The sequence below is a fragment of the Alligator mississippiensis genome, chromosome 13, assembly GCF_030867095.1.
Source record: "Alligator mississippiensis isolate rAllMis1 chromosome 13, rAllMis1, whole genome shotgun sequence".
In the NCBI taxonomy this organism is placed as follows: domain Eukaryota; kingdom Metazoa; phylum Chordata; order Crocodylia; family Alligatoridae; genus Alligator; species Alligator mississippiensis.
This window is the reverse complement of record NC_081836.1, coordinates 11,504,402-11,528,269: the sequence shown is the minus strand read 5'-3', so window position 1 is coordinate 11,528,269 and position 23,868 is coordinate 11,504,402. Positions and strand designations below refer to the sequence as shown.

Genomic DNA, 23,868 nt, shown 5'->3' with positions numbered 1-23,868 from the left:
TCTTCCCTGGTGATCCTGAAAATATGGTTTGTATGGGACACTTTCAGGTGGAGCCATGTTGGCTGGGGACTTGAGCCTGATGGACTCTCCATGTTCTCACCACAGGTGTCCCAGACCAATGCCAACCTTGGCAACCTGATGAACTTGAAGACAGAAGGAGATGGCAACCAGGCAGGGGCTGGAGAGCCAACACCATACTTGGGCAAGGCCGTGAAGGCACTTGTTCAAGAGAAACTCTCTGAGCCCTGGAAGATGTACCTGCGCAGGTAAGAGAGCATGGAGCCAGGAACAGCTTCCTTTACAAATGCCAGCTCTTGTAGGAAGGGCTAAGATGGTGTTCCCCTGACAGGTTCACCTCAGGTCAGTGTAGTCAGTAATATCTGACCCCATGAGATGCTGAGCCCCTTCTGCAGTGCACTGAGCTCCCTCAGGGGAGGAGTATTCATATCTTGCAAGAGATGCTTAGCACTTTGCAGAATTGGGACACGAGATTCCTTTGGGAGGTAGCTAACAGCAAGGGCCATCACCTGGCTGCAGTATGGTGATGTGTTCTTCATCCTGAACCCTCCTCTGGGGATGAAGAAGTGAATCCTAGGAGCTTCCTATATCAGTAATCTTCAGCAGGGAGCCATCGTTAGATCATGTACCGTTAGTACCTGAAGATCACAGCAGTCATGAGAGCACTCACAGTGGAACTCGGCACCCCTCGTCTGGTCTTATGGGCTAGTGAAAGAAAACAGGAGATCCACAGGGCTCTGTGCAGCTGACTGGTTCCTGTTCTAAGAGACTGTTTTTCTTAGAGACAAGGAGGCTTGTAGGAAAAATGGAACAGGGATATAACGCACCCACACACAGACACATGCACATACGTGCCTGGACAGACATGATTCAGGAACTAATGGATACGCCCATGCAGACATGTATGGTTTTGTTCTCTGACATGTCCACAGGCACATGCAGTCAGTTGTTTATTTTATAGAATCACAGACACTAACACTGGGAAGACCTGTAAGGTCTTCTAGTCTTTCTGCCCCTGGCCAATGCAGCATCCTGCCCTGCCAGCATTTTATCTAGCCTTGCTCTAATGATGCCATGCTGCTTGGGGAAAGCAGCAGACCGGGGGAGAACGCTGACAGTGACATGGATTAGGTGGTAGAATAATCCTCCAGGAGACATGGCCATCAGACTAGAGGGACCGTTGGTTCCCTGCTCCACATGTGCAGCCCCAGATTGTACTGTCGTGTTTGCATCCACAGCATATTGCACACTTGGATCGCATCTGCTGTCCACTATGATATTGGATGGCTCCGTCTTGCTGCTCTCTTCGTTTCCTCTCCCATTGAATTTTCCCCTATTGAATATTAGCTACATTTTTCCAAATATGATCTCATATAGTGATTTCCTTTCTAGTCTCTCTAGACCCCTTTGTATTATTTCTTTCCTCTTGCCCTGGTGCTTCCAACTCCGCCCAGTTTAGTATCATCTGCGAATTTCATTAACATGCTGTTTACTCCTTCTCCTAGATTACTAATGAAGACGTTAAATAAACTCAGACCTAACCAGACTCATCCTCACAGCGCTCCCGAGATACCTCCTCCCAGCTCAGTGCATTGTCGTTTGTCATTACCCTTTGTTTACGGTCCTTCAGCCAGTTTTCAATCCATGTGGCAAGGTTCACATCCAAGCCAATTTGAATTAATTTTAAGCATATGTGAGAATCGGTATCAAAATGCTTTCCTAAAATCGAAATATATTGCAGCCCTTCATCCACTCATTTGATAATTCTATCAAAAAAAGCAATTAAATTTGTCGAGCAAGATTTATTCTGTATAATCCCGATGCTGTTTATTGCTCGCGGTTCCTTTATCCTGTGGATGTTTAATGATTTTCTCCTCCCTCTTAATATTTGTTCCATTACTTTACTGGGAAGAAAAGTTAAGACTAGAGGTGTGATAATAGCCAGGATCTCTTGCCTTTTTTATTCTCAAGGCATCAGTGCCTGGGTGATTCCTGCCAGCTTTCCGGTGCCCTCCCAGTTCTCTCTTCACTTTTGAAAAATAACACGTAGCAGCACAGTAAGTTGGGGAGTTAATTCCCAGCCTGCTCTAGGACACATATCAGCCAGACGGGCTGGTGTGTGCATATTTACATTTTCTGAGCATTCCCTTATCTGCTCTTCTCTGCGGCCTTCATCCCGTCTTAATTGTCTGGGCTTTAGTATTCATAGTAGAGGCAGATTTTCAAAAACAGTTGAGTACCTCGGCCATTGTGAAGAGGCCTGCTTTCTCTCCAAGTACAGTACCTCTTGTCCCTGATAAAATAACCCCGTTAGCTTGCATTAACGGGTGCTGCTATCTCATCCCTTATCAGGTCCTTACTCTCCCTTATCTCTGCCCTGCCAGCCTGAACTGACCCTCATGTTCTGGATCCACTGCCCTTTTCCTTTTCCAGCACAAGCTTCCTTTTGTTATTTTAACCTTAGATTTTCAGAGGTCCCTCCTGGGACCACACAGGCTGCTGCTTGCTCCTTGCCTTTCTGCTCTGCAGAGGAATTGTTGTCCATCACACCTTAATTGCCCAGAATTCCTCAGCCTCCTTCCACACTAGTGGGTTTTAAATACTTCCTGCCATTGCACCTTGCATAGCGGAGTGCTGAATCGTCTGAAAACTCATGTGCCCATGACGTTCCCAACTGTGGTGAATCCAAGCAGTTGCTGGTCGCTGGCATCAGGATTCCCTGTTATTCTCTCCTTCTCGATTAGTTAGTTCCTCCCTGATGGAAGGCAACAGGTCCTAGATGGCTTCACCCCTCACTGGAGCATCTGCTTTCTGAATGCTCCCTTCAAACAATGCCACCCTCCTGGGCTTGTTGTAAGCTGCATGTTTGTCTCATTTGCTTAGGTTTGGTACCAAGGATTTCTGCGATGCCCAGTGTGACTTTCTCCACAAGGTGCATTTCCACTGCGTGGTGGAGGAATGTGGTGCCCTCTTCAGTACTGTCGATGGGGCCATCAAACATGCCAAGTAAGTGAAAGAACAACTGTCAGGTGATGTGTATTGAGGAAACCCCAAAGTAGGTGCAGTGTGGCAGGGAGAGGGGAGGGACATCCTGTAACTCCCTGGTGAGGAGCTTTGCTATGTGTGGACACAATGACTGAGGGGGCAGCAGTCTGAGCATCCACAGGCTTTCTGCATCCAGCTGATTCTGGTGTCGGCTCTGGGCATGCCCTGTGAGTTCAGTAACTTAAGCCGCTCAGCCTTTGGCAGATGGGCGTCCTGCCCACTAAATAGTGATAGCCAGGCTGAGAACTGCCTAGGAGACTGTGTGCACCAGAAACACGGGCCCAGCAGCAAAGACATGTACAGCCATAAGAACTAAGAAGGCATGCAGGCGGCACCTACACAGACATCACTCCCTGTCTGTAGTGCCTTTCTCGGGGCAGAGGACACAGTGCCATAGTCTCTGCAGAGCAGCAGGCCTTTCAGTTGCAATGGTGCCTGTTGTATTTGTCTCACCCTTGTTTCTGCAGATCCATTTGAACAGACTCCTGCTGTAATTGCTGCACACAGGAGCTGTTCCCCAGGTCCCTGCTTGCCTGACTACATCTAGGCAGGGAACTCGGACCTGAGGAATGAGACCCCTCCCAGCCCTGCCCTGACATCCCTTTTAGTGTGGGGGCATCCCAGGCCTTGGCCTTCTTGTCACCTGCATAGTGCTCCAGAAAGCAGGGCAGTGCTAAGATGCAGGCAGTTGAAAAGTGCTGATGTGTGAGCCAGTTCCTGAAGCCTGCACCACACTCACCGCTCCAGGACCTTGGGATTGGGCCCCATTGTTAGTACAAGGGCACTAGCAAAGGAAGGGCAGGATCTGGGTAGGCAAAGGTCACAGTGCCTAATACATCTTTTTTGCCCCATGTCCACGGGCTAAAACTCAGGCAAAGCTTCTCTTACAGTCAGTGGGAGCTCTGACCAGACAGGGACTGAGTGAAGGGTTCAGGGTTTGGCCACTTGACTAGAGATGTATGGCAGTCTCCCACACCATCCCATGGACCTCACTGGCAGGAAGAGGTTCTCCTCTAGTTTTCAACTGATTTGTCCAATCTGACCCCACCCCGGGCACCACCTAAAATCACTGTTCTCCCTCTTCGGGGCCAAATCCAGAAAGAGGTCGAAAACCTGGGGGAGCTGAGATTGCCCAGCAGACCTACAGAACCGCTCAGTATTCGGCCTTTGACATTTGTGCTCCATGTGTCTTCTGAGCATGTAGTTATTGGTCCCATTGACCCGCGGTCATCGCTCCCGCTATTCTGTCCAGGACCCTGCAGCGCTGTCTCTCTCTCCCTAATGTGACCTGCTGCCTCTTCTCGTTGCAGTTTTCACTTCCGCACGGAAGGTGGAGCTGTGAAAAATAATTCCGAGTCTCCCTTCCCAACCGCTGCTGAGACCAAGACCTCCTTGGCCCCCTCGTCACCACCTGCGACTTCTGCCACCCTGGCAAGCGCTCCCACTCTGGACGGTGCCCTGAGCCCAGCGACGGTGCCCTCTGCCCCCACGCTGCTAGCTTGGAAGCAGCTGGCTTCCACCATACCCCAGATGCCTCAGATCCCAGCGTCAGTGCCTAACCTGGCAACGTCACCCTTGGCAACAACTTCCCTAGAGCACGCCAAGCCTCAGGTCAAGCCCGGATTCCTCCAGTTCCAAGAGAAGTGAGTTCCTCTGGTGACAAGGGAATGTCTCTGTAGCCCTCAGCGCATCCCTTTCAGCCCCAGGGATTAGGCGGAGTCATCACGTTCCCATTCGATGCAGCACCTTTGCTTCCAGCTGGGTGCTTCCAGCCTTCCCAGGACACTCTGCCCCTGTCCCCACCCTGCAAGAAAGCAGCTCTCAAAAAGTCTAACAAATGACTTGCCAAGCACTTAGAAACCAGCACATCTGGGAACACTTTTAGATAAAGTCTGGGGAGAAATAAACCCATTGACATATCACTGCAGCCTCACCGTACCTCCTGGGCTGTGAAAACAAATGCATTTGGCTTTGCATTATCGCTGGGGCCAGATGGTACGGGATAAAGCATGAGAGCACTGCAATTCGTTCCAAAGGGAACCTGATGTGCCTGGCTGTAGGTCTTGTCACAAACCCAATACTTGGCATGGGCTTGGCTAAAGTTTGGTCAAACTGGTACGGGTTTCAGGCCAAGACGGACCAGATTTAGGCTAAGCTTTGGACAAGGTTCAGGCAAAATTGGGCTAGTATCTGGTGGGAATGAGAAGAAACTGAGTGATGTGTGACAGGAAACTGAGTGAAAACTGGTATCACCAGCTTTGTTTCTGTTATAACTGAGATCGGTGGCTACAAAGCCATCAGCGCTGACCAAGAATAGGCTTGTACAACCTCTGGGGAAGGAAACGGGCTCTGCCCACAATAGCACCTGCTGCCTCTATAAGAGCATCAAGTCTGTATCTGAGTCTGTGCAATGCATTGTCTCAATAAAATTGATAAACTGGAAAAAAAAGAAAGTGCTCAGCCTCTCTGACCTCTCTGATCAGACAGCAGTGGGTTTACCAAGAGTGAGGGAGGGGGAGTAGATATCCATCACCTCCTCCTTTGGAAGAGCTCTGCTTTCCCAGGTAGGCAGCTGCATGAGGGTAGCAAAATGCAGTGTCCTATTTACAGTGTTAGTAGCTGCTGTTTAAAAAGTGTTTAACTAAAGGCACTTGTAAAATAGTGACAACTGCACATCTGCATCAGAGCTCTTAGCAAACGTTCAGGGGCCTTCAAACACTCCCAGGAAGAAGGCAAGCTTCACCTCCACTGTAGAAGTGAGGAGAAAGAGGCAGAGAGTTTTAAGTGTCTTACCTGAGGCTGTAGGAAGAGTCAAGGTCAGACCTAGAATTAGACATCAGGAGTTCCTGGCTCTGTCGGGGACTCAGCCTGGCAAGGCCTTGCCTCTCTAGGCCTAATGCTGACTCACTTGTGTCCCCTTTCAACAGATTCAGTAAATCAAGAGTGGGTAGCAGAGCAGGTAGCATTGGGGCCAGCAAGAGACTAGTCCCTGGCTGTGTCAAGCACTAAGCTCCAAATCTGCCCCTGATTGCTCACAGCTACAGCCACACATCTATGGATCGTGGGGCCCCAGGACAGGCAACCAGACCATTCCACTGATTGAGTGACGGCACATGGATTTTGCCGAACCAAGGGAAGCCCTGGATCTTGTAGCAGGCAACCCAATGGTTTCAGCAAAGTTTTGCAGCTACCTTTGTCCATTAACAGGGAAGTGTGACATGCAAGGAGAGCAGTTCTGTCTTGGATCTGAAGCTTTCATGGGAAAGTGGCCTGCAAAGACCACAGATCACAGCATGCAGTCCATACACCCTAGTATAGAGAACACAGTGCATGCTGGGATCTGCAGTAATATTTGTAGACTGCAACTCTTGACTAATTATGGAGAGATTCATGGAAGCTCTCTAGGCCACACTTGGACTAGAGGTGTCACTTGGGCCAAGTTAAATGAGTGAATGTTGGGAACGATGCCCAGGTGTGAAGGAGGGAATGAAGATGATGATTGGGTTTTGGCTGTGTTCCAGCGACCCCTGCCTGGCGACAGACTGCAAGTATGCCAACAAGTTCCACTTCCACTGTCTCTTTGGGAACTGCAAGTACGTGTGCAAAACCTCCGGCAAAGCAGAGTCCCACTGCCTGGACCACATCAACCCCAACAACAACCTGGTGAACGTGCGAGACCAGTTTGCTTACTACTCGCTGCAGTGTCTCTGTCCAAACCAGGTAAGCATCATTCAAGAACACCCAAGGAGGTGGCTCAGGCTGGGGTTTGGGTGTGAGGGAACAAATGCAGGAAAAGAGGAATGGGGAAAAGTATAGGGAAGATATGAAAACGAGCAGGGGCCCTATTCGTGCCTTGGTGTGAAATTCCTGAATTACTGAATGGATCTAGCAACTATTTGAAAGGTGTAAACTAGAGAGAGATTTGAATCCAAATTCTGAACTTCAGAATATTGTCGGGATGCCTTTGCTTGGTCTTGAGGGAAAGGGACGTGTGGATTTATACCCATTACTGCTGAAAACTCCAAGTAGGGAGAGGAAATAGTCTTGGGATGGTTAAAGTGATGCAAGATTAAATTAAAAGATACTGTAAGAGGAGTATCCAGAAAAGAAGCCTATCAGACAGTAGGCAGTCTCCAGCAGGAAGTGGTAGAGGTACCATTGAGAATAAGACTGTTGAGTTTGCTACAGAATGAATGCAATCCTGCTCTGGGCCCCTTGAAGGGTAAGCAAAGTGGCAGTAGGTCTTGCTTATCTCCATCATGAACTTGAGAGAGAAAGTAAGGGTGGGAGCAGGCAGGTGGGAGCAGTCACCTGCATGCATCTAAAATAATCTGATTGGCTTCCCTCCAGCACTGTGAATTCAGGATGCGAGGGCATTACCACTGTCTTCGTCCTGGCTGCTACTTTGTGACCAACATCACCACCAAGCTGCCCTGGCATGTGAAGAAACATGAGAAGGCAGAACGAAGGGCAGCCAATGGCTTCAAGTACTTCACCAAGAGGGAAGAGTGCGGCAGACTAGGTAAGCCCATCCCTTTGTTGTACCTCCTGGACTCGGTACCTGGGTTGCATTAATTCCTCGGCCTACGGGCTCCAGCACTCTCCCTGTGCAGTGGCCATTGCACTAGTTGTGATAAACCTTCCTTTGAAAGTCTTTGTCATACTCTGCCTGGGCTGAGGTCCCACAGCTCATGGGTTTAGCTCACGGGACCATTAGACCCACTTTCAGCCACGTAAAGAGCTCCCAGGGGCTGCAGAAGTGAATGAGTGACAGGGGAACATGCCTCCCGTGTTTAGTTGTAATTCGTTTGCATCTAACGTCGGTGACATGTTGTAGATCACATGACCTTTAATTGGGGATGGGGAAACTAAAAAAGGCATGCCCCATCCCCCACCAGCCTCCTGTGCTCTGCTCACACCTGCGAGCTCGTGTGTAATGGCTGTCCGCTGGTCTAGCCCCCTATGTCTGTGGGTCCCAAAGCACTTGACAGAGATTGATTAAATAAGGCTTGCGTCCAGGGAGGGTGGGGGCTAGGACTCTTGTCCCCATTTACCAGTGACAACAAGACGGGGAGTTTTTCCCCAGTCACAGTGTGATATGAAATCTGGCCCTAATCATCACAGCACAGACACAGGAGCAGAAGGCGGGAGTCACAATCTGGTCGGGGAGCTGCACACGGGCCCCAGTTCTCACAGATGTGTGCAAAGTAAAGACTAGGCTCAAGCTGAGTGCAGCGGCAATCTGCAGCCTAACAGGGAGCAACCTCCCCTGTGCGCCAGCAGCTCCTGCCCGCAGCGACCCTCCCTTCTGTGCCACTCTTCCACTGGCGCCAGCTCCTGAGAGCACCTGACCCACGGCGGGTGCCTTGCCCCCTTGCCAGCTACATTAGGCAGCGCCAAAGTTGGTTACAAAACTGCAGAGCCTAAAAGCCTCCAGCAGCTTAAAGAAACGAGAAATGAGAGAGAGGAGCGTGAATCTCCCCACGCTCCCTAGCAGACACTGTCCTGGGACCCCCACTGCCGGGATTCGCACGTCCTTTCAGCCCCGTTTGGCTTGATTTTGCCTTCCAGCCACCTTTCCCCATCAGCACTAGCTGGAGGCTCACACTGCCAGGGCAGCTCCATAGCTTTGCCTTGGCTTCCCTGCCCTGCACATGGGGCGCTCAATGGCACCAGGGCAAAGAAATCACAAACCAACCTGCTGCCACCAGGAAAAAACTCTTTCCTTTGGCTGCTAATTCATGAAAAATTAATGCCTGAGCGATACCTTGTCCACAGTCACCAAGGCAACCGGTGTCAACACTGAGGCCGGGCCCTTACCTGGGTCTCCACTTACAAATGTCAGGAGATCCAGCAGTTGCTGTTATTTACTCGGCGTGGCATGTTTCAGGTGATAGCCAGGGCTAAACAAAGCCGGCCGGTGATATACGACACCCGCCTGCCCGCTGCCTGGGCAACGGGCGAGTCTTCACCTGCCCTCTGCCGATACTGTTTCAGTCCTGCCAGCACTGTTTGTTCTTCCTCCCAAAGAACAGCACCGCGCCGCGGGCAGGGCCGAGGAGGTGGGCTGGGTGGAATAGCTAAGCAAACGCCAGCTTGGCATGCACAGGACGCACCTCTCTGCCAGGAAGGCAGGCAGGCCGAGCTGTTTGGCAGTGCCGTTTTAGAGTACAGGCGTCTCGTCTCTGCCGGGAGGGGCAGGGACGTGTGGCTTTGAGAGTGCACGTGCATGCGTACAAGGTTTCCAGGTGTGCAAATGTATCCGCACCTGCGTCTGGATGTTTTGCTGTGTTGGTGCAGGCAGCTCAATGTGTTCCAGCGGCCGTGTGTGTTTTGTGCAGCTGTATACAGGCATATAGAGCTGTGAGTGTGTGTATCCACTGCTCTGTACTTACGTATCAGCGTCTGTGTGTGCTGGGGTTAATGTGCACGTGCAGCGGGGACATGGCTGGAAGTCAGCTATGGGGTTTCTGTGTGTATGTGGTAGTGTAGGCCTGTGTATGTGCACACAGGGAAGATAATGGATACTTCTTCCATCTGCATGCACCCCGTCTAGCTTGGCAGGATCCTTGTAAGCCTAACATGACCCCCTATCAGCTAACCAGGAATAGCAGTAAACTCTTCCTGGCTCCTCCACATTTGATCTGGAGCTTGCATTGCTCAGTGCTGGGGGAGTGGAGGGATCTTTTCCCTGACTGCTCAGCAAGGGAACGATTTAATTTTTGGTCTGGGGCTGTCGCTGAGAAACCTGCAGCCATTCCAGAGTTCTCCACCCCATCAGAAATCAATGTGGCGGTAGCTTTGTGCTGTCTCCAGCATGCGTCTGCGCCAACCCCTTCCCCCCCTACTGTTGCTGTATTAATGGACTGGATTGGTATCGGTTTTGTGTTGGCAGGTTGCAAGTATAACCAGGTAAACAGTCATTTCCACTGCATTCGAGAGGGCTGCCAGTTCTCCTTCCTGCTCAAGCACCAAATGACATCTCACGCCAGGAAGCACATGAGGAGGATGCTGGGGAAAAACTTTGACCGAGTTCCCGCTCAGGTGACTCACTGGTTATTTAAGCAGCAGCTGCATCTGTAAGTGATGCCCCCTTGATGGTTCCCTGCAGAGCAGGGCTAGTGCCAAGACTCACACACACCCAGCCTCAGAACCCACAAACCAGGTCAGTAGTGCTACGAGTCACATTCCCACACTCTAGGCACATGTCTGCTCTCCTGCCGGGAGGCATGACTGCAGCATGTACAGACAAACCAGGCTGGCTTTAATCTAGCTGGCTTGGGTACCAGGATTGATGTAGAGGCAGGGGCATGGACTTCAGAGCAGCCTCGTGCCCTTGTAAGTAGCCGTGGTTCCTGTGGAGTCCTGTGCAGCTGGTATTGCCACCCAGGCACCCTGACTTCATGAGTCTTGTTAGCAAGTACACAGCAGGCCCCGATAGCAATAGACATCCTCCCACCTGAATGCATCTGAATCCACATGCCAGGATAGTGATGCCAGTATTCATATTCCCAGGCTCTAAGTGCAGCAGGATCCCCATAGTAAGGCATTAATGCCAAGATTAACACCTCCTGTCTTTGAATGCATCAGAATCCACATGCTGGGGTACTAGTGCCAAGATTAACACTCCCAGCCTCTGAGTGCCTCACAATTCACACACCATGGATCTGGTGCCAAGGTGAATGTTCCCAGACTCCAAACGAGGCAGTACTCATGCTCCCAGCCTCAGTGCCATTGGTTTCCTGTGCCAACATGGTCCAGCTATCCCCGAAGAACAATGTCAGGGAAAACAAAACATGCGGACAGATGGTTTTGGTCCCGACATCTCATGCTCAGTGTGAAATCCCTGTCTCAATTTCTTGCTGCAGGTTATTGGCCACACTCCAAGAAATGAAAATCTCCCCCACGTTGGCAGCATGGCACCCAGCCCAGCTTCATCAGGGACCCCAGCTTCCTTCCAGGGACCCCAGAGCATGATGGACACAGAAACAGACGAGTATATGGATTATACCGGCTGTAGCCCTGGGGGGATCTCCTCCGAGTCCTCCAACATGGACCGCAGCTGCTCCAGCACTCCAGTGGGCAACGAGAGCACATCGGCAGGTAAGGGGCAACTGGGGGAAATGGATTATCAGCCGTCTGCTGCCATGAGAGCTGAATTCACAAGTAGAGGCCAGCAAGCAACCATACCTTCTCCTACAAACTTTGTTAGCTCCAGCTCAGCAGATATTGCCTTCTCCCAGGTTAGCTCCCCTCTGCCACATTTCCCCTAGGATCTCCTTGACCTCCAGCCACCCTCTTCTTGCTCCCTCTGGGAAGAGGATCTTGCCCAGTGGAGCTGATTAACATCTCCACGTGAGTCCCAAGGGCTAGCTTTCTTGCTTCCCACATTTCCTTTTGTGTGGCTGTGCCACATGTGGAAGTCAGATATTTCTCTGAACTCCTGAGGCTCAAAAGATCAGACAGGACCATCTAACCACGCTTCCCTCTCAGCAAGTGATGGGTGCAAGGAAACCTCTGACATCACTGTTTCAGGAAGTGGCACACAAAAGTAACCCGCTGAGCTCCTCCCCTTCTAAGGGTAGTGATGCCAAAAATCAGAATCTCCCATGTCACTTCCGGAGCAACAGAGATGCACAGAAGAACCTCCTTGACATCACATCCTCTTTTAGGAAGGAATGCTAAAAAGCAACGCTGATGTCACTTCTGGTTTTCAGAAATGATATCTGGCTGCCCTCCATTTCCACAAGTTACATGATTTCTGTGAACTGCTGAGGCTCATATGATTCCTAAGTGAAAGAGCTCCTGTCAAACATCCCATGGCACTCGTGAAGGGTGCCCGTGGGTGGCCTGGGTTCTGTCAGCCTGGTACAGGACAGCCTTTTCTGAGCCCTCCCCATGGCACCCTGGCTCTCTGGGTCTCGTCACAAACTTTCCTTTCGTTTAGGACTTCAGTATCACATGGGTATTTTTTCTACTTTACTTGAACCTGGTGTGTCTCTGCTTGGGGGGTTCGCCTCAAACTTCTGGCTGAGTGTTGATCTCTGTTAGGTTAAAATAGCAGTAGGAAATACAATTAATAAGTAATTCCCACTGACATTCTGCAGCTCTCCAGCTAACAGAGATGTTCTGACCTCTCATGTCACACATGCCACTAACACACAACCTCTGTGCACTGCTCTGATATAAACATTGCATGATAATGACAGCTCCACACAGCACTATTGCTCCTCCAGAGGGGCAGTGGGTCCTGGAATTCCCTGTTAAATTAGCCCAGTGTCAGAGGCGTCAGTGGTGCCTCCTAAATGATCCACCAACTAACACCCACCCAAGTGAATCCACAGGCCTCTGGGATTCCCCCTGCCCCCAGTGGCACAGTGCTCACAGCAGGGGCCAAGCACGGGCAGGCACCGTGCAGCTGGATGCACACAAACCACTCAGGACAAGACTCTCCTTTTAGATGCTGCAACTCCACCTCCCTGCCGTTCAGGCCACCCCATCTCCTACAGCGCCCCTGTTCCTCCTCCTGCCGCTGTCAGTCACGCGCCTTCCATCTCGTCTCTGTTCCAGTTCCGTTTCATATGTGTGTGAATGTATTTTCCATTTTCATCATACGGCTTCCGCTCTTGGGTTCTCATTTCGGTTCTTTTGTTTTTCTTTTCTTTTTGTTTTGGTTTGTTTGGTATTTTTTGTTTTCCTTTTTTCTTTTCTTTTTTTTTTTTTCTGCTTTTTTTTCTCTCCACATTCTCCAGGCTGCCTGGTTCCTCCTACTACTACTGCTGCCGTTGCCGATGATGCTACCCACAATGCACAACAACCTCCACCACCTCTTCCTCCATCTTTCTCACAAGCCCTGCTCAGGTCTCCCCTCCCCACCCTCCCCTATCTCTTCTCTCCATCTTGTCTATCATACTCTCTGCTCAGTGCCACCCTCGGATCCAGCAGGGGCATTGTCATGCCTGCCGCCAGCACGCCTGGGTTCTCGCCCATCATTGCCACTCCAACTCCAGTAAAAAGTGATGTTCCCCTAGTTCAGGATGCAGCAGGTAACTGTTACATGCTTTATCTCTGAGTGATCCCCTGCCCTGTCTCCTCCCTGCTCATCCTGCCCACTGTTCTCTCCCCACCCTTGAGCTCTGTTGGGTCAGTAAGAGGTGTTCCCACCTCTTCGTCACTTTTAACTCCACTCAAGGGATCCCCTGTCCCCACAGGCGTCCTCCTCTGGACTGCTAGCATAGCGATCTCACACCACAAACATGGTTAAAGAAGGTAGCTGATAACACAGTGAATCCCCATGAAAATTCATGCTGCCAGGAACAATTTCTCACCAACCCAAATCCTGACATGAATTTGACAGTAACATATGTAACAAAAATTGCCATTTCTGAGCCTCCGGACAGTAGCTGGGGGGGGCCAAAAGCAAGACACTGACCATGTGCCATCATGCTCTCAGAGCTTGCTGTAAACTTCTTGAGCCACCCAGCCCAGTGGCTCCCAATCTCTGCTACACATCACTGCAGGTTCTTTGATTTCCATTTGACTGGGCTTCCTGTTTCTGGTGTCCATTCAGTTCTGAAGCCCCACTGCTCCCCATTCACATATGCACCCCACAGCTTGGGGCTGCTTTCACCACCACACCCCATGAGGTCACACAGATGCCACCGAGATGATATGCCATGTCATCAGAGGTCTCGGTACCATCTCTCAGACCCACAGTTACTTGTGCCTGTGCCTAAGCAGAGCTGCAGGAAGCAAAGCTGGATGTCAGACAGATCACACCTGTGGCCTTTCTGCTGTATGGAGATCAGAGATGTCTCAGGCCTTTTCAGTCCAGCTGGGAATGGTTTTCAGGGTGCACCCTGGCCTCAGTCTCTTTTCTCAGCTCAGCTCCTTCCCAGTTAATTGAGAGCACTTTCATTTGTGCTGGTGAGATACATATTTTAAAGGCCCCTTGGAAAGGTGCAGCTTGGAAATGGGCAGCGTCCATCTCCCCACCAGGTGCAGACCAAGCATGCAGTGAGGTGTCCCCCATACCACATGGGGATTCCAGTGGCCTCATTAGGACTGAAGTGGTCCAGACTGGCCTTCTGCAAAGGGATGACTTTCACCCTGTGGGAGCATGTGATCCAGTGGGCAGTGCTGATGATGGGCAGGACACTGAGCTCTTCCGCTGCCTCCCCATGTGGGCTAGGGAGGATCACCTGTCCTCTGTGCCTCAGCTTCCTTTTGCAGGAAATGGGTTGATAGTTTTTAAAGGATCCTGAGAACTCCAGGTAGAAGCACCACATAAATGCTCACTTCTACCTCTGCCTTTGATTAGTTACAGGGAGTGGGCACTTTGCAATGGTTAGAACAGGGAGAGAGCAGGATGGCCTGGGTCTTCTCTGACTCACTCACTCGAGCCTTGTCGAGGTTGTGGAGTCTCCATTCTTGGAGGTTTTTAAGACCCAGATAGACAAAGCCTTGCCTGGGATGATATAGCTGGGGGTGATCCTGCGTTGAGCGGGGGGTTGGACTAGATGACCTCCTGAGGTCCCTTCCATCCCTAATTTTCTGTGAGTCTCTGCACGAGAAAGTGGAACCAGCTGAACTAAAAATAAGGTTTTAAACAGATTCAAGGCCTTAATTCCAGACTGTCTTCCCTGAAGGTTGGAATTACTCCCAGTTTACCCAGGTGTGAATGAGATCAGAGTTCAGCCCAAGACTGGACTCCTTTGCTTTGGTGTAGATTTCTTTTTTCAGTGGCAATAAGTTCAGGAGTTGCCCAGGGAGCCAGGCACCGGCCGTGCTTCTTGTTGCTCATAATAACTGACAGTGAAGTGTGTGATGGGGGCCTGGGTGGTTATGGGATGGGGGTTGCTAGTTTGAATCTGGTTGAAATCTGTAGCGGGTATCTGGGGCTAAATGAACCTGGTGGGGCTTAGGCTAATTCCTAATGTACATGTGCGTACATCACTAAGATCCCCTTCCCGTGAGTGTCACAAACATGCCCTGAGCAGCTGGCTCAGCAAGGTGCCACACACTGAATGAGCCTTTGCCTGCTCAACAGGGTCTGCCCAGTTCAGGCACACAGCAGTGCATGCTGGGGGCAGCCTGGCCTGCTGCCATCCACGCCAGAGGTGCATTGTTCAGACTGTGCTGCCCATCAGCAGTGCCATTTGACAAGCCCCGTTGTAGGGGGACATGGTTTGAGGGGCCGGGTAGGGTCAAATCAGCACCCACCACCTTCAGTGCTGCTCATCAGCCAGAACACTGGCAGTAGCATTAAGTTAAATGGATGCACATTCCTGCAGACCCCAAGACCTAAATACGAACTGCCGTGGATTGTCTGGAGCACAGACTGCAGGCATTGCATGGCACCCGCCATGCCTGTCTTCATCAGGCTGCAAACCCAGCTCAGAGATCTCTGTTTTGTTGTGAACTTTAATTTCCAATTAAACTCTAAGGTTTGCAAGCATGCTGGAGTTGGCATCTTATAAGTGACCTGGGGCATAACCCGTGGTGTAAGGAAGTTAATGGGTAGGAGGTGGCCAAGTTGTTGGTGTCTGCTTCATCCTCTGGGACTCTGGTCTCAGCCAGCGATCCTGCCTGTCAAGGTGAAACTGGGAGCCTGATGTGGGTCCCTTAATCTGACTGTGGAGGCCCCCAAGGGAAAGCTTCCAAAGTGGTATTTTCATGTGCAGCCTCCTGGCTAGTCATGATGAGAATTAGCCCCATTGAACATCTGTCCATCTGTCTTTCTAAATGTACTCATCACTGTAATATGTAGGCTCATTACGGTGAGGGATGTTACAGTCTCCTGGCCAAAGTCCATCTTGCTTCAATAAATCCCCCTTGCAGCTTCAATTAAATCTGGGATTCTTCTTCACTTTCTGACTCGCCTCAACAGTTGTGCAGAATTGCACCAGCGCTGCCCCAGCCCAGAGTGCATTTTGTGCGCAGACCTTGTGAAGCGTTTGGGGATGGCATGGGGTGAAAGGAACCAGCAAACTTCAGTGAAACTATAGCAGAGTGTCCTCTTCTTTTGGCTGGGGTGAGCTGACTCCCCGGTGCTAAATGCCAGTTCACCGGAAAAAGAGGACTGGGAACAGCAAAGTGACTGGGAGATCCACAAAGCTGATGAGAAGCAGCCCTCAATCCCTAGGCAGGACTAAGGCTAGAAAAGCAGCAGCCATAAGGGTTTCCTTTGTGGAATATGTCAACCAAGCCCTGCTGCTGTAGCGTCCAGCAGGTACCAGACAACACAGAATCCCCATGGTGGATGACAGAGTGGGATCGCGTTGGCTGCAGCATCGTGGTTCGGCCATGCTTGTGGGCCAACGCAGGGTCTGGGTCGGCCTGGCAGGTGCTGGAGGACATGCGGGTTCCTGCTGGCCCTCTCTAATAACTTTTTCCTTTCCTGTCCCTAGGGAACACCATCACCATGCCAACTGCCTCCGGGGCCAAAAAGCGCTTCTGGATCATTGAGGACATGTCTCCCTTTGGCAAGCGCCGCAAGACAGCATCCTCACGTAAGATGCTGGATGAGGGGATGATGCTGGAGGGCTTCCGGCGCTACGACCTCTATGAGGACTGCAAAGATTCCAGCTGCCAGTTCTCCCTCAAGGTCACCCACTACCACTGCACCCGGGAGAACTGTGGCTACAAGTTCTGCGGCCGCACCCACATGTACAAGCACGCCCAGCACCACGACCGCGTTGACAACCTGGTGCTGGATGACTTCAAGCGCTTCAAGTCCTCGCTGAGCTGCAACTTCCCCGACTGCCAGTTCTCTGGCAACAGCACGCACTTCCACTGCCTGCGCTGCGGCTTCCGCTGCACCGACAGCACCAAGGTGACAGCCCACCGCAAGCACCACGGCAAGCAGGACGTCATCAGTGCCGCCGGCTTCTGCCAGTTCAGCTCGAGCGTGGACTGCGAAGTGCCCGACTGCAAGTACAAACTCAAGTGCTCCCACTTCCACTGCACGTACCCCGGCTGCAAGCACACAGTGGTGGGCATGTCACAGATGGACTCGCATAAGCGCAAACATGAGAAGCAGGAGCGAGGGGAGCTGCCCGCCATCTCCCCTGGCCCCGAGGGTCTCCCCCACTCCACTGGGCTGGAGTACGACATCCAGAACTCTTCCGTCAACCTGGACAGCTCCCTCAACCTGGGCACGGATGCCAGCAGCTCCCTCTTCTTCCTGCAGAACGCGGCCGGCGTGGGCCTCAGCGACTCCCTGGACCTCAGCAAGAAGCAGTCAGAAGCGGCTGGGGGCCCTTCCCCCAGCCGAGCAGGGGCAGCTCCCCAGGAGGGCGGGACAGTGGCATCCAACTCTGGCGACGCAGAGGACGATGACGACTCCTCCCAAGAAGACGAGGAGGACGATGAGGAGATGAACGAGGAGGAGGATGATGAAGAGGATGATGACGACGATGACGACGACGAAGATGACGATGAGGAAGACCTGAATACGGATTCCGAGGAGTCGCTTCCTGACCCTGAGGGCCTGGCTGCTAAAGAGGACAGGGAACCAGAGGAGGCCTCTTCTTCCATAGACCACGGCAATGCTTCCAGGCCACTGGGAGAGCCAGCCACAGCCCCAGTCCCCACTTCAGCTCCAACCCCTGCCCCTGCTCCGGCTGCTGCCTCAGCCCTCGCCCTTGCTCCAGCCCCAGGCCCCACCCTTTCCCCAGCAGCTTCTCCTTAACCTTAGAGACAGCAGCAGCAGCGGTTTGGTTTTGCTCTTAAACAGAATTGTTAAGAGGACCCCTTAGGAGGCAAGAACAAAGCACTGGGATGGCAAGCAACAAAATGCCCCATGCCACACGCACGAGAGAGGGAGGGGGGAGGGGACTCGGAGCAGCGGAGGGAACCTGCGCTCCCGGGCCCCGCGAGAGGGACAGGGCCGACGCCACGTTGCTTCCTCCTACAGCTGACAGGCGCCGGGACGGGCCACAGTGCAGCGAAACCCTCCGAGACAGACGCTACCCGAGAGTGCTGGCTGTGGGCCCCGGCCCCTGCGCGGCATGCGGGACCTGCGTGCCCAGGCGGGGCTCCCCCCTCCCCCCCGGTTTCTTTCGGGATGTTATTTTTCCATGGTTTTAGTTGTACAATATTACTAACCATCTCCACTTCTCAGAGGGGCGGGCGGGTGGGAGGCCTGAGAGGAATTTTAAAGTACATATATATATTATATTATATATAATATAATATAATATATATCTATATATATATTTAAGTGTGTGTAAGGAACGGGTGTCACAAAGGCGACTAGCTATGCCTTTGCCCGGGGGACGTGGGGCTCTCTCTCTCTCTTTCTCTCTCCAGCATTAAATTAATGGGAGAGACTTAGGCATCAGGCAGCCAGGGTGGGAGGGGATATTTATTGTTGTGTAAATGAGGAAGCATTAATGAATGAGCAGGGCTGGGAATGGGACACTTCTCTGTTCTTCCAGATCCTCATTATTATTAATAATAATATTATTATTATTAATTGTTAAATGCTATTTATATTGTAACGCTTCCCTCTGTCTAGTGCTGTAGAAACAGCTGTAGGGCGCCTCCTGTCTCACCTGCTGCTCTCCAGGCAGGGCTATGACGGCAGTACCGGAGGAGGAGGCTACCGTACGGCAGGGGGAGGGTCTGTCACTCACACTGGAGGACGGGGGCTAAGCCCCTCTCCCATCCTACCCCACCCCAGGCACTTCTCCTCTTTGTTGAGGGTGAGGCTCACTTTTTCTTGTGGTGCATCAGAGCCAGTTCCCAGTCTCAGGGGGGCTCTGAAGGGAGGAGGTGAGCAAAGCCTCCTCACCCCTGTGCAACCGGAGGGCAGCGCCCGTGCCATGGAGAGCAAGGCCATCCGCGCCAGGAAAGCCACCTGGCAAATGCGACTTGCCCTCTGCCCACGCAGGTGCTGACGAGCAAAAGCAACACCCCCGTGTTCTCCCTCGTGCTGTGGCAGGCGAGCAGCTCTGTACAGGGGCCAATGAGTTGTCCTGCCGAGTTCCCAAAAGGGAGGGAGAAGGTGAAGCCCCTGCCACAGACCAGCGCAGGGAGGTCAAGGCAGGCCTTGGCAGGGCTTCTCTGATCTGACTGTGGCTGGGGAGTTGTACGTTGCTCCACTGCTCGGTCCTGGTCTCCAACAGCCCTTGCTGCTGCCAGCCACTCCCATGGCGCTGAGAGCAGGAGAGCCTGAGGGCACCGCTACCTGCCGTGCAGCAGCACGCTGCCCCGTTCCACACGGCCAGGCCACGCACCAGGGCACATGCTTCAGGCACGGCTCCAGCAGCCCTCCAGCGAGTCCCAGCCGTCTCCCCAGCCCCTCCACTCAGGTGTTACAGGAACCGGAAGGTGAGCGTGCACACACACTACAGGAGACTGTCCAGGGTGCTCACAGCTGAGACGGTTGCTGTTTGCCCCCAAGCCCCATCCCAGGCCGGAAACAGGGGTTGTCTACAGACGTACTGGCTTCAGAAGCCTCATGGCGCAAACAGACCCCGAGGCAGTTATTCCAGGGCAGTCTGTAGGGAAGCCAAGCGCCTGGCAGCCGGGAGCCTGCAGCTTGGATCTTTTTTAATTTTGGCCTCCTTTTATTTTTATTTTTTTGTTGACGTTTCAGCCCCCCCCTCCCCAACCCCCACAGCCCCGTCCCAAGCGCCTGCAGCCCCAGGGAACCCCGGTAATTTGTTTCCACCCTAAACAGATCAAGGCCTCAAGCAGTTTGGGTTGTTTCTTCCTTATTTCCCCAAGGAGCAGGCAGGCGCGTTGGCCGAGCTGTTCTGCCGCAGGGACGAGGCATTTGGAGAACGGTTGAAAAGGAAAGACAGAAAAAAAAAAAGAGCAAAAGGAGAAAAAAAATGACAAGCAGTTGTACAGTATTTTCCTGTAAAAGTTATTACTCGATAGAGAACAAAGAGAACCAGCCAGTGCCAGAGGGACGGGGTCGCCTGCCTCCTGGCCAGCCCGTAGAGCCTAGGTATGGTTACTTGTGTGCAATTTTTTTTTTCTCTTTTTATTTTTTTTTTCTTTGTTTAAGTGTTTGTTTGGCGGGAGCGGCAGGGAAGGGAGGGACCGCGGTCCTGGGGTCGGAGGCTGTGTCGCGCTCCCAGCACTGACCGGAGCTGCACGATTCCGCATTTGAACTTGAATTTTATAGAGACTAAACAAACAGAACAACGACGAGCTGACGGCCGCTCGTAGCCACGTGTAGTTCAGTGTCGTACCCGGGGGGGTTTCTTTCTCTCGCTCAGTTAATTGTGTGGCTTTTATTTTTAGAGGGTTTTCTTTTGGTTTGCTTTCCATTATTTTGTTTTGTTACTTCTGTCCCGTCCTCCCCCCCTCTCCTGCCACTCGCTTGCGGTGGTGAACCATCCTCTCCTTTTGTTCCCCATCCGTTAAAGGTGATGATGCTTACCTCCCCCACGGGTGCAGTGAGGGCATCCAGGCCGGGGGTTTCTGGAGCTGGGGCCAGACTGTGCTTCTGGCATTTTGTTGTGGGTTTTCTGTCTGTGCATTTCCCCAGTGCTCGGCTGCTCTGGCGACAGGCGCTACAGGAAACCTTGCAGACCTAGCACAAGGCCTAGTCTTAGAAGCCTACATGCTTAGCTGGCACTGTTTAAATCAGTGGGAGTTTTTCTCTTGGCCTCAGTGGGAACATTGACTTCAATAGGACTACTCACAACTTTATACTTGAGCCCACCTGGGTTTCATGATCAGCCCCATGGGGTCACCCCACTGGAAAGAGTAAGATACCTGCAGGGAATCTCCCTTCAACTGGTGGCTGCTACATAGGATAGATATGGCCAAGCCTTGCTTGAAATCGGCTTCATTAAGACTCCCTACTTGCTGCTGTAAATCAGCTAGGAGCCTCACCCCTCCTGCCAGCCTCTAGTGACTGTGAATCTGGCAAGGTGGCAGGAGAAAGCAGATCTGTGGGAAAAGGGGATAAGAGAAAAACCACTCCACCGTCTCCATCCCCCAACTCCAGACACGACACTGCTGCTTGAGCTGGGTTTACTACATAATTCATCCCTCTCTCCTCAACTCCCATCCTCACCACCTATCCACACATCTCACCTCTCCCACCGCCCCTACGCGTTTCCTGTACTCAGGAGCTGGCACTGGGAAAGGACTCCTTTCCTGACAGGCTGCTACCAGAATCACTCCCCGCAGCAAGGGCCTGATTCTGCAAAGAGGGAAGTACCCTTGAATGCCCCAAGGAAGCTGAGCTGCTCCAGCCAAGCTCTCCTTTGGGCCCAGTGCCCATCCCTGCCCGAGGTGCTGTTTGCTGAGTCTTCCCCCAGTTGTTTCTTTAGACCTTTTATATCTTTATTTAAAACTGCAAAATGGACATGGGTGAAAAACAGCAGCCCAGTCCAAGGCTCTTGTTTTTAGTTTCTGCCACACAACGTGCCTGCCTCAGCACCTCTCTTAAGTACATGCTCAAGCTGCATTGATTTCAGTGAGACTGCAAAAATGTGCGCGTTGCTAAGCTTGTGCTTAAGGGGTGGCTGAAGATGCATGGATTTAAGCACATACTTAAGTGTGTTACTGAACTGAAGTCACGCCCAACGCACAGGTCCCCAACTCATCAAGATGATCCTCACTTTTAGCACTCGCGCCAATGGGGCAGCTTGTATGATTGAGTTTAGACATACTTAAAAGTAGCTTGCTAAATTGAGGACCAGAGAGAGAGAGACTCAACTGGCTGGCTTAGGAGGGGGCAAGAGGAGAGAAGAGACTGAATGATTGTTCAAAGCAAAATAAAGCAAACAAAAGAAACCCTGAGAAGGACCCTCCCGAATCTGCTACCATTCGCTGCTGAAGAGCAAAAAATAAAAAAGATTGACTAGACCATTCTAGCCACAAACTCAACTGGATTAAAGTCTGTGTGGAAGGAATTTTGTAAAGAAAAAAAAAAAAAAAAAAGAAACATTTTTTTCAATGTAGCAAACTAAAAAAAGCAAACTAAAAAAAAACACAAAAAAAATCACAAAAAAACAAGATGAAAAAAAAAAGAGAGGGAGAATTCTAGCCTTTTGTAATATCCATATTGCACACTAGGACTATAAGCCATTGCTAGCTCATTTTGAATTTTAAATGTGTAATTTTTTTTTTGTTTTGTTGTTGTTTTATTTTTTTTCTTTCTGTTGGGGGGGAAATAAATGCTTGAACCACCAATGCTCTTTTTAATGTTTTATAAATATGTATGTGTATATATATAAATATAAAAATAATATGTATGCACATATATATGTGTGTGTGTATATATCTATATGTATATACATATATATATAGATATATAGATATATATATAGGTTTTGAGACAAAAAAAATGCAGAAAGTGAAAAAAAAAACACCCTAACCAGGATGGTGTGCTCTGATTTACTTGAATCTGGTCTCTTCGGCACCTGCGTTATTAAGAACTGAATATTTTTCCACTTGAATTTAGTGCTATTAGAAATTTAATATATGTGTTTTATTTATTTGATTTTTTTTTGCATGACTGATGCAAGGTTTGACATTTTCACTCAATAAAAACTGGAAAAAAAAACCAAACAAACCAACAATGGCATTGGCTTTTAATTGTTTGTTTGAATTTGGGTTAATTTGTCACCACCCAAGAAGCTGTGGTCTGTTCAGCCTGTCTTACCGTTGACCCCCTTGTCCAGACACCCCCTTGTCCTATACACAGAAAGAGATTTTGGAGTCATTGTTGACTCCAGGATGAACATGGGCCACCAATGCGAGGACGCGGTCAGTAAGGCTAACCACACCTTGTCATGCGTCCACAGATGCATCGTGAGCAGGTCCAAGGAGGTGATCCTCTCCCTCCATGCGACTGGTCAGGCCGCAGTTGGAGTACTGCGTCCAGTTCTGGGCGCCGCACTTCAAAAGGGATGTGGACAACATGGAGAGAGTCCAAAGGAGGGCCACTCGCATGATCCGGGGGCAGCAGGGCAGGTCCTACGAGGAGAGGTTACAGGACCTCAACCTGTTCAGCTTCCACAAGAGCAGGCTGGGAGGGGACCTGGTGACCGTTTACAAACTCACCAGGGGAGACCAGCGAGAATTGGGGGAGGCCCTGTTCCCCCGGGCACCATCTGGGGTTACTAGGAATAACAGCCACAAATTGTTAGAGAGAAGGTCAGGCTGGACATCAGGAGATGTTACTTTACAGTTAGGGCTGCCAGGCTCTGGAATGGGCTCCCAAGGGAGGTGGTGCTCTCTCCTACCTTGGGGGTCTTCAAGAGGAGGCTGGACACGTTTGGCTGGGGTGATATGACCCTGGCACCTGTTCCTGCCTGGGGGGCAGGGGCTCGGACCTAATGATCTTTTCAGGTCCCTTCTGACCCTAAGCACTATAAAACTATGATACACAGATATAATCTCAGCATCAGGACCTCCCTGACACTGGCATGAATACTCAGTGTTAAAGACCTGGCTTCACAAGAGACTCAGCTCAGCTGAATGGACCCAAATCATGACAGTGTTTTAGCAGATGTGTAACTAGTTACAAAGCTTGCTGAAGCTGTTTGCAAGAGCACAGGTCATGAAGGAGCCTTCCCAGTGCACAGGATGGGGCTGGCACCAGGTTGCTGCGTGCTCGCTGCACTGGAGGGTTCAGACACTGGTTTAAGTACTTTTGTAGCTGCCCCAGCCTGCAACTGCAGAGCTTAGTATTTCGATCTGTACAACACACCCTGTTTCTTACCGTAGCAGCTGATCCACAGATCTCTGAATCCATGGGGTTGGGTCTTGCCTTTGACTTCCAAGGGATTTAGAGAAGGCCCTGGAAGAGGAGAGGCCAGTAGTGATGGA

General features: G+C 51.2%; 1 protein-coding gene and 1 long non-coding RNA gene across 6 annotated transcripts in view; one reads left to right on the top strand and one right to left on the bottom strand.

Moving 5' to 3' along the window:
* The window catches only part of CASZ1 (castor zinc finger 1), a 104,934-nt gene extending 82,329 nt beyond the window's left edge, over positions 1-22,605 (top strand). For 3 of the 4 annotated variants that reach the window (XM_059716670.1, XM_059716671.1, XM_059716669.1), the window contains 9 exons: positions 106-266; positions 2,902-3,024; positions 4,374-4,706; positions 6,585-6,783; positions 7,414-7,585; positions 9,959-10,107; positions 10,932-11,166; positions 12,816-13,109; positions 16,473-22,605. In XM_059716670.1, coding sequence (XP_059572653.1) covers positions 106-266; positions 2,902-3,024; positions 4,374-4,706; positions 6,585-6,783; positions 7,414-7,585; positions 9,959-10,107; positions 10,932-11,166; positions 12,816-13,109; positions 16,473-17,755 — 2,949 coding nt within the window. In that variant the 3' untranslated portion in view covers positions 17,756-22,605. The remainder of the gene's footprint in view (positions 1-105; positions 267-2,901; positions 3,025-4,373; positions 4,707-6,584; positions 6,784-7,413; positions 7,586-9,958; positions 10,108-10,931; positions 11,167-12,815; positions 13,110-16,472) is intronic. The other variant, XM_059716672.1, reaches the window with a different exon arrangement.
* LOC109284713 (uncharacterized) overlaps positions 1-23,868 on the bottom strand; it is a 36,995-nt gene that overhangs the window by 2,275 nt on the left and 10,852 nt on the right. The window contains exon 5 of one of the 2 annotated variants that reach the window (XR_009456353.1): positions 23,762-23,839. This is a non-coding gene — a long non-coding RNA (uncharacterized LOC109284713). Of the gene's footprint in view, positions 1-20,310; positions 23,840-23,868 lie in introns of those variants that run through there. The other variant, XR_009456352.1, reaches the window with a different exon arrangement.